The sequence below is a fragment of the Tribolium madens genome, unplaced genomic scaffold (assembly GCF_015345945.1).
Source record: "Tribolium madens isolate multiple individuals breed KSU strain unplaced genomic scaffold, Tmad_KSU_1.1 Scaffold_97;HRSCAF=244;Tcas5.2_LG3a, whole genome shotgun sequence".
In the NCBI taxonomy this organism is placed as follows: Eukaryota; Metazoa; Arthropoda; class Insecta; order Coleoptera; family Tenebrionidae; genus Tribolium; species Tribolium madens.
The window spans coordinates 9,236,026-9,245,853 of record NW_025401069.1 but is presented as its reverse complement, the minus strand read 5'-3'; the positions used below and the strand labels follow the sequence as shown (position 1 = coordinate 9,245,853).

The window sequence follows — 9,828 nt, the reverse complement described above, 5'->3', positions numbered from 1 at the left end:
TATAACAGTCTTAGATGTCTTAAAAGTTCTCACTCGCAAGCTAGCTGGGATTTCAACTGAGATTCGCGACTGTTATGACATTGATTATATTCTAGATATGTTAATAGCTATCCAATTAGAAATCAAAGTAAATTGGATAAATTTGTCAGAAATATCAGATTTAGTTCAAGTATGTCAAAGGTCTAAATCGGCTTCTAAACATGCGCCCAACCAGTTTTGAGGAGTGACGACTAATCACAGTCCTCATGAATTATTTTCAAAATTTAAAATCAAAAAATTGTTGTAATATGTATAAGGGATTGCTGCAGTTTTTTAAATATTTTTTTGTCTAATATGTTTTCGTACTTTTTTCTGTCTTAGTTGCAATAAAATTTAACTTTTTTTGACAGTTATCACACGATAAATTCAGACGTTTAGAACTAGAGTGGCCTAATCCACAGAATTATAAATCTAGTTATTGTTCATATTTTTAGTAGAACACTGGCGTAACGTTTTAAGCAAAAAAATAGATCTAACTACATATTAGGATTTCACTTAATTGAGGTTACAGTCTAATTTTTAGTTCCTCAATTGATTTGATTGCAAAATAATGACATTTAGTTCTCTACAATTTAAACGTTAAGATAATTAATTATTATTAAAAAACCAGAAATAAGCCAGAAATTTCTCAAAAACACGCCGTTCAAGTTAAAAAATTGCTAAGAATAATAATTGTTAGTAGGTATTATTACTGTTATTTCATTTCAGTAAATGAATGTGATAGTTTTTAGAAAACTTTGATTTAATTAGTTTTGTATCACTAATGTGTGTTCTATAATTTTATTTTAAAAAAATAATATTCCATACCTAAATTCAAAAAATTATATTTAGAGCCATCTCTTAGTTTCAAAGCAAAATAGGTATAGAATTCTGTAAACCTTTTTACTGCCATCTGTTACTGGAAATTAAAAGTATATTTACAGTTTTTTATATTATAAAAATTATTAACTTACAGAAACCTTAATTGTTTGGTTACAGTGACCTTTATTATTAAAACTGTCAAAAATTGTGAATGTCACTCTGCCAAAAAATCTCATAAGTGACACAGCATTACATGGTTATAACAACAAAACCGGTAAAGTTCAATAAAAATCTGTGCTAAAAATGTTTCGTAACCAATACGACAGTGATGTAACCGTTTGGAGCCCCCAGGGCCGTCTCCACCAGGTGGAATATGCCATGGAGGCTGTAAATTTGGGTTCTGCCACCGTGGGTCTCAAAAGCAAGACTCACGCCGTTCTCATCGCTCTCAAAAGAGCCTCATCTGAATTATCAGCCTATCAGAAGAAAATCATTAACATCGACGACCACATCGGAATTACCATCTCAGGTCTCACAGCTGACGCTAGAATTCTCAGCCGTTATATGCGGACTGAATGCCTCAATTACAAGTATTCGCACGACACCCATTTGCCCCTAAACCGCCTTATCAGTCAGCTAGGTAACAAAATGCAGTTGTGCACTCAAAGATACGACCGTAGGCCCTACGGCGTTGGACTTCTTGTGGCGGGGTATGACGATCAAGGGGCCCACATCTACCAAACCTGCCCCTCCGCTAATTTTTACGATTGCAAGGCTATGTCGATTGGGGCACGCTCTCAGAGTGCTAGGACCTACCTGGAGAAACACTTGGAAGAATTGTCTTCATGTTCTCTAGAAGAACTGATTAAACATGGCTTGAGGGCTCTTAGGGACACTTTGCCTCCTGAAGTTGATTTAACTATTAAAAATGTTTCCATTGGTTATGTTGGTAAAGGACAAAGTTTCAAGATTTTGGTTGACGATGAAACTGGGCCTTATTTGGCGATGATCCAAGGTGAAGAGAGAAGAGGTGGTGCATCCCAAGAACCACCACCAGGTCCACTCAGGGATGAAGCGGGGGACCAAGACCAAGGCCCCAGGGATCCGGTTCCAGCGGTAGCAATGGATACGGAATAAGGATAAAGGGGCCTTTTCATCTTTCCATAAAGAATTCTGTTTTACCTCTAAGGAATTGGATTGGTTTTGTGCCGTGGCTGTCTTAATTGAGWCAGCCACGGCACAATATTTTGCAGGAATTACTAAACTGTATTCTCTTTTATTAAATAATCAATAAACGAAATAATTTTTCAATCGTTTTATTTATTTCATCCTAAGTATACATAACAATTAATTTTTTCCGATCAATTCTTTCTGCTTACTTTCCAGTATTTTCTCAGCTTCTGCAATAAAACCATCAGCAATCGCAATAATTTGTTGCTCGGAATTTCTGGCCATGTCATCCGCTATTTTGTCTTTTTTCTTAAGAGACTTGACTTGTTTATTCTGTACATCTCTGATCCCATCGCGACATTTAATAAACAAAGTTTTAGCACTTTTTGCCAAATTTTCCCTATGTTCTGTTGTTACCCTAAATTTTCATTGTTACTACCGCATAAGAGAAAGCTTGGCAATAATACTTAGGTATGGGAATAAAAAGAGTTGTTCCATCTTGTTGTGGATTCAAATTCATTCCAGATCTTTCTATTGCTTTTAAGGCAGCAGGGATAGCTTGAGGGAAGACTGACATATTTACAACTAAAGTTTTAGGGTTCTTCCTGACAATTTGAGCGAGTTCTTGTAATGTATGTGTTTTACCATCAAGTTCAACGGGTATGCTTTCAACTGAACCTAAAATAATGATAATTCTATGTAATTTCTATTAATTAGTTTCTGTAGTTACCTGTGGTTGTTCTTACTGAAAGATGTTTCATATAATCGTCCTTTAACAAATCAACAGCTTTTTGCATTTGAGTTTTTAGAGATTCCACATTGACTATTTCAGATAATTGGCTCTCATTAACTTGTACTTTGGCTTTACCTAAACTGGCATATTATATATAGTAATTAGAGACATTTGATTAATAAAAGTCACCTTTTTCCTTCTTTCTATCTTTGCCTTTTGCGTAATTTCGTACAAAAGTCAGGGCAGGTGAGTGTTCTTTGTTGATTCTGTCTTGAGAAAACGTGGAAAGGGGTGACATTTGTCGAATGTAACTTTGCAAATTTTGTGAGGAAGTTACACAATTCCTATTCATTGTTACACAATTCATGTGCCGAAATAAGACTCTCAGCGTAAACATGTTGCTTTTATTTTACAAATTCTTAAATTAACCTAAAAACTGACAAGCTTGTCAAAATTATAACCTACAAGCTGTGTTTCAAAACTAAAATTTCGCTCTTGGGCGATTTCGTGAAACTCCTAACGAGTGCAATTTAATCGATTGTGCATCTAACAGAAAAAAAACACAAAATTGTATGTGTGTATAACTGGTTGCCAATGATTGTGTGTTTTAATTATTAAATATTGTTTCGTCGTTTTTAATTATTAATAAATATAAATAATAATAGTATACTTATCATGTTATTAGGAGTGATAGTTTATGTGGCGAAGCTGAATGTTTATTTTGCCGAACGTAGTGAGGGAAATAATTCAGTTGAGCCTATAAACTCACTCTTACTTCGAATAACATGTACTATTTTGTCTGCAAACGTATTTAGATCCAAAGTCCTACAGAGCAACACTAAAATTAGCAAGTAAATAAACAAAATCATCAAGACGTTTTGCAAGTAAGTAATAAATCATATCAACACTTACAAACAAATATCACACGTCAGACTCAGTATCAGAATTTCTATTGAGATTTTCGAAAGTGTTATTTAATTTAACTAGTGCAGTTAGTAGTATAAAATGTCGAATGCTGATGATGTACAAAAAGGCTTAACGGATGTGTATCGTAATGTATTTTATTAGGACTCTTACGTATGTCCCTACCTGCTTAAAATGACTCAAAGTGGGTCGGGAAGCTTAATTTACCGGACAGTATGAACTAAATTAAGCTTCCTGGCTCCACTTTGAATCCGGGAAGTAAGCTATTATGGTATAAGAGCCAGTAAGTGTACAAACTACTTATTAGATTGTTACTTTTTTTTCAAATTAAGTACCTATTTTATACTGTTTCATATGCATTACGATATACTACATCTCGTAAGTCTCTTAATCTATATTCTTTTCGATATCAAATCATTAGAATAGAAAAGAGTTTAAAAATCAATTTAGTTAGAATTATTAATTATGTAATTGAATTAAAAAAAAATGTATTGCTATTTATTTTATTTATTAGAAGTGTGTTTCTTGTGGCTATTTATACTCGTAGTACTTACTACTTATCAAAAACAGCGCGGAACACCAAAAAATATAATTTACATTTCTTTTATATGCATGTGTCTTGGTATTACGTTAAACACATTAAATAAAGTTAGTCTAAAGTCGACTATTTACATATAATTTTGCTAATAATTATCAATAATTCAGTGTTGCCAACAAATTTTTAGTTTTAAATATGTTTCCTTCTCAAACAAAGTTAGTAGGTATAAAATGTTTAAAAAATGTCACCTTGGTTCATTATTTCTCACAGTTCACTATAAATTTAAATGTGAATTTCACATTGTGTAATCCTTTGAGTTTGATTCGTGACAAAGTTAAGGGATGGGTTCGAAAAGGTCAAGATGTTCTATTACTTATGCATGGTTACACTCTACCACAGTATCTTAAACTATTATTACAGTGGTTGTTGCTGTTACGAAAACTATTGTCTAGAAGTTCGACTAATTTAAAACGAAAGTGACGCCAAATTCCACGTTTGGAACAATAAATACCTATATAATTACCAAATATTTACCAATTATACGTGTTCATTAAATTGCTGAATAAGTGACACACTTTCATTTCAATTCAACGGGAAAAATGCTTCTGGTGGGTTTAAACTCGTAGGAAAAAGAAAAATATAAAAGAAGAAATGGAAGCGCTCGTTAGAGATAAAGTAAGTTAATGCTGATGTGTATTTCAATTAAGAGTTTTCTTGAAGAAATGCACAGCTGATGTAAAACCAGTAGCTAATAATTACACAAAAACAGTCGAGTTGTTATTGATGGAAACACTGGCCCTAAATGTATGATTACGGTTCTCATTATTAAGGCTAATTTTCCATAATTCCACGCTTCATGATTTTCTCTCCAGTCTATCTTTTTGTGGTTCTTTGCGATTTAAAATTGCACACCTCTTTAAGTCATCTTTCACCATTTTTGGTGTTTTTTTTCTTGATCATGATTTAGGGATACTGCAGCTGGCTCTTGAGGATTCGCACGGTGACTTATAATGATAAGGTGTTTTATAATAAGACGTGTCAGTATTTAGATGCTAACCAGACTCTGGGGCGTGAAGAGTGCGTGACTGGAGGCCACTTAAGTCGCGTCCACGGTAATTACTCGTTGTTTAAACGGGGTGTTATAAGATGGTTAGGTTCGCGGCTCGGATACATAATTATAGCAGCGGAGGTATGGTTGTTTTCCCCGCGGACACGCTCAGAACGTGGCGCCCCGTCTTGAGTCGCCTTTGTAACCGTCCGGTCCTGATGTCTGGGAAATTGATCGAGATTGGACCGATAAGAGTTTACCGTGTTTACATCGACAAGTGGATAATTATGTTCGAAGCGTTTGGACCAAATTTCGTTTATTTAACGAGATTTCGGGCTGGGATAAGGAGGAAGAAGGAAATAATTAGAGCAAGATTTCTACAATAAAATAAACTTGCTATTGTATTTCATTTTCCATTAAATATTGCTTTCGTTGCTAATCTATTAACTACCAACTGATTATTCAGTGGTGTAATTTCATATTTCGGACTATACAGAATGCGCCAGAACTCGCGCCCCAGAGAAAATTTTCAAGTAAGATAAGATACCAGGAACATGAAAAAAAAATGTTAAAAAAATTCTATCTATAAAAATTACGAAGTTATGAGAGTTTAGATTTTCCACTTTGACTCTATTTATTTCTGTTGGAAAAATAGTTTTCCAAGTTTTTTCGCTACAGGCTATTAGAAGAGAAAACAAGAAAGCTGTATCCTGAACTGTAACTACGTTTAATGTTATTTGTGGCTTTTATTGGCAAAATTTTTGTAGCTTTACTAAATAGTTATTAATAAAGGCTCGGATTATATGCACGAAAAATTCGTAAAATATGCGCTTATATATGCACGTATTTTCACAAAAATATGCACAGGATATTAAGAAATATGCTCCAATGTATGTCAAATATGCATTGATATGAAAAACTTTTATCAATAAAAAATCAAAGTTGGGATACATTTTCATTCTCGACTTTGTACTATTGACATCTTGAACGAAAGAGAATAAATAAATTGGTTTTGCCTCTGACAAACCATTTTAATAACCTAGTAAGTAATTAATCTTTTCTAAGAAATCTCTATTTTTCAGGTCACATCATTTTAAAATATAAAATTATCCGAATGGAAGTATTATAGCAATACCGGGTAAATAAAAAGTATGGAACCAAACGTTTTGCAATTTTGACAAAAAAAATTCATAACTCAAAAACAAAACAATTTTTTTCTCAAAATAAGATCACATTTTTATATTACTTTAATTTATATTAAGTATTATTTTCTAGAGACAAATGATTTAAAAAAAACGCTTCGTTCCATACTTTATATTTACCCTGTATAAAACGAATTCAAAAAGAAAACACTCAGCAGGATACTAATTTTTTGAGTCCGGCTTACGAATTACCGGTTGTTTTCTCTTTAATATATTTTGTAATCGGATCTCTTTTCTTAAACTGTCTAATTTTTAACTTGAACTGAAATTTTTAAACAGAAATTTGTGATTTGAAGAAAATATGCACAAATATGCAATATTTCCTAAAATATGCACGAAGTTGCCAAAATATGCATTTTTTAATTGGTTTATTTTAATCAAAAAACATTAGACATGCATAGAAAACTTATAATTTTGTTGATATACCTCTTAATAACAAATATGCATTTTGCAAATAATCCGAGCCTTAGTTATTAAAAAACATATACATGATCATCAGTATCATTAAAAAAAAATGTCAAATGTCAAAAACTAAATGTCAAATTTTTTTGACAGATAGAATTTTTTAAACATTTTTTTCATGTCACTGTTTGAAAGTTTTGAAAAGTCATATTTGTTGCTCTACAATGAATTTTCAAAAAGTATCAAAAACCTGAATCAAAAACATATTTCGCTGTAGTACATACAGGATGTCCTAGCGAGTTGAAAAAGTACATTAGTGACTTTTAAATGGTAAAATTAAAAAAATTGTAGAGGACATTGATAGATACTAATCTAGTGTATCACCTAAAATTATTTTCAACCATACAGCATGTTCCAAAAGAAGTTACGATACAAACTTGGGTTTTTTAATGAAACCAGCTTGACAAACATAAAACTCAATTTTAATGTAGAATTAATTTATTTCGCAACTTTAGTTACAGCAAAAAAGATTTATAAATCTTGAGAAGACATTGTTTTCAGATATTTTAAGTTATTAGAACATATATCTTAGTGGGTGAAAGACTATTTATTTATGAAATTGTGGTTTATGTTAAATAGGATTTTCAGCGGATTTAAGGCTCTTAGTTCATTTCCAGTTTCTCAAGGAAATATTGAATCATTTTAAATGAATTTTATTCTTGAATGAACTAGGTGCTTGCTAAGGATCTTAAACATGGAATTGAAATTACAATATCAAAAGAAAGTTTACGTTTAATAATAACGCCGTGATAATAAATTCAAACTTCTCAGTGAATATGATAGGTCGCTTGTTCCAACACAACTTAAAAGTTTCATAATATTTTCCTTTTCCTTTATAAATAATTTAAATACTACGGTAAAATGCTTGTTGTCAATTTGTTATTATTTGCCGTTTTATCCAGAGAACTCGTCTCGACTTTCTGAAACTTTAAAAATTTAATCATGCATAAAATTCTAATATAAAACTTTAAGGGATTCAAGTTAAAAAACTTGTTCAGTAGAGAATTGCCTTCACAAAGCTTCGTCGCTCCTTACTTATCGCAGTTTACACGTAGACTATGTGGAAAAATATGATTGGTTAAAATTTTCAATCAATTTTCACTCTTTCTACGTACGCCTTGTTTGTGGAAGCCGTATTCCATGCAGTTTTGTTCTAAAAATGAGTGAGGCTGCAAAAAAGTCGGAACTTTCCGGTTATTTACATGTATTTTTTGCTTCAAACTTTGAAGTCGTTTATTTCTTTTGTGAAATTCTACATCAGAATTATGATCCGGGAGTTGGGAATTGTTTTCACCGTACAAACGAAGAAAAAGAGAAAACAAAAACAAAACCTCAAATGCTGGATTTAATGAGAAATGAATCGCAACTTCTTCTAGAAAAAAAAATGGATTTTAAAGGAAAAAAGTGTAAACACGGCGAATAAATAATATATGCAGCCGACAAATAGTTACAAACCGCTTTAATTATCGATAGCAACACGAAATGAGGTTGCAATGCTGATTTGTCTGAATGATCGATTTTATGCACATTTGAAACGTTATACAACCGCGTACACAAACATTAACATTTCGTTATGAGTAATCTCATCTGCTCATTAAATTCGGTCGCTTTCGACACTATTCTAGCGAGCAAAACTGCTCATTATCCAAAAGAGTACTTATCACAAGTGAAAAAAGAGCTCGTTACTTGCGCACTTGGAACAGACTCCTACAAATTTTTAACAAAACTGAAAAGTTTTTCCTCTTAATTAGCTCATATCATTCCAAGTCTTAAGCCGGAGCGTTCGAAAGAGTCGGTTTTTGTGAGACAGGAAGATGTACGTCTGTAAATAAAATAAATTACTGTATAAAGGAGAAAAACTAAAAAAAATGTGCGCGGAAGGAAGCGAGATAATGAAATTCTCAGGAAAATTGGTCCGCGTGGTTTTCCATCGTTAATATGGTGATTTATAAAGGGTACGTGCGTTACAGTTTAATTAAAAAGATTTTTTTTTGTTATTGTAAGGGTCTTGTGGTTACCGTAACAAATCTACAGTTATCCTGTCAATCTTGGATTAGCCTCCATGCCTCACGTATATAATTACAGTATCGAATTTTTAATCGGTTGTGTATACACGCTATCATTAAACGCTTTATCGATTTTTATTATGGGACAACTTCAGAAATATTGGTGCTATGGTACCCCTCAATTAACACCATCGACCTTTAATAAATATCTCGTCAGCAGCCAGTAGGGAAAGTGGATTACCAGGACTTAACATTTCACTGTTATGTGGATTGTAATTTAAATTAATATTACTACCAACAAATTTCAAACTATTCAATTTCATTATTAATTTGACTGCGGCTAAAATTTAAATTCCGTGTAACTGTCAATAATATTTTTAAATTATTGCAACAAAGGGAGACTGCAAATTAAATTGTTTAAACTTTTATGTTCGTTAATAATTAAAAATTAAATATTTTTGAATTTGAATTTGCACTAGTTTTTTCAGGAATGATAAAAGTAATTAATTCTAATCTTAAATAACTTAGATAAAAAACTAAATTGTTTTATTGTGAGCGTTACGTTTTTCTAAACTAACATTTTACATACAGTGTGGAACCAAGTGTTTTTTTTAATTAAAATACTTACTTTCCGAAAAAATGTTTAGTACATTATAAAGTACCTAGGTATTATGAAAATGTGGATGTTTTTCAAGATTATAATTTTTCGAGAAATCTATCTTGTAGTTTCTAAGTTCTGTATTTTTTAGAGGTAACTTACTAATATAATTTTTTCAAATTGTGTGATTTAATGATTTAATCAACACAAAATAGTTGTCGCATCAAGAAATGAGCAACAGAAACTTAATTTGTAGTAGATTTTCTGTGAAGTGTGGTTAAAAGTGAACAAAACCGGAGATTCTTTT

At 32.0% G+C, this 9,828-nt stretch overlaps 2 protein-coding genes across 2 annotated transcripts; one reads left to right on the top strand and one right to left on the bottom strand.

Annotated features, from left to right (window-relative positions):
- The first annotated feature begins 1,045 nt into the window (after window positions 1-1,045).
- On the top strand, window positions 1,046-2,151 carry LOC123014275 (proteasome subunit alpha type-1). Its single transcript, XM_044413302.1, has one exon. It carries the CDS (start codon window positions 1,144-1,146, stop codon window positions 1,975-1,977), a length of 834 nt encoding a protein of 277 aa, XP_044269237.1. The 5' UTR covers window positions 1,046-1,143; the 3' UTR covers window positions 1,978-2,151.
- On the bottom strand, window positions 2,141-3,223 carry LOC123014276 (ribosome-recycling factor, mitochondrial). Its single transcript, XM_044413303.1, has 4 exons — window positions 2,933-3,223; window positions 2,741-2,878; window positions 2,478-2,688; window positions 2,141-2,428 (listed from the first exon to the last, which is right to left on the bottom strand). Exons 1-4 carry the CDS (start codon window positions 3,138-3,140, stop codon window positions 2,188-2,190), a joined length of 798 nt encoding a protein of 265 aa, XP_044269238.1. The 5' UTR covers window positions 3,141-3,223; the 3' UTR covers window positions 2,141-2,187.
- Window positions 3,224-9,828: the final 6,605 nt, after the last annotated feature.

Bases quoted from the DNA above. Each gene is read 5' to 3' on its own strand.
- LOC123014276 (XM_044413303.1), bottom strand. From the start codon at position 3,140: ATGTTTACGCTGAGAGTCTTATTTCGGCACATGAATTGTGTAACAATG. The intron at 2,689-2,740 runs GTAACTACAGAA...TCATTATTTTAG, and splicing joins TTCAGTAAGAACAACCACAG to GTTCAGTTGAAAGCATACCC. The intron at 2,429-2,477 runs GTATTATTGCCA...ATGAAAATTTAG, and splicing joins CTTTTTATTCCCATACCTAA to GGTAACAACAGAACATAGGG.
- LOC123014275 (XM_044413302.1), top strand. From the start codon at position 1,144: ATGTTTCGTAACCAATACGACAGTGATGTAACCGTTTGGAGCCCCCAG.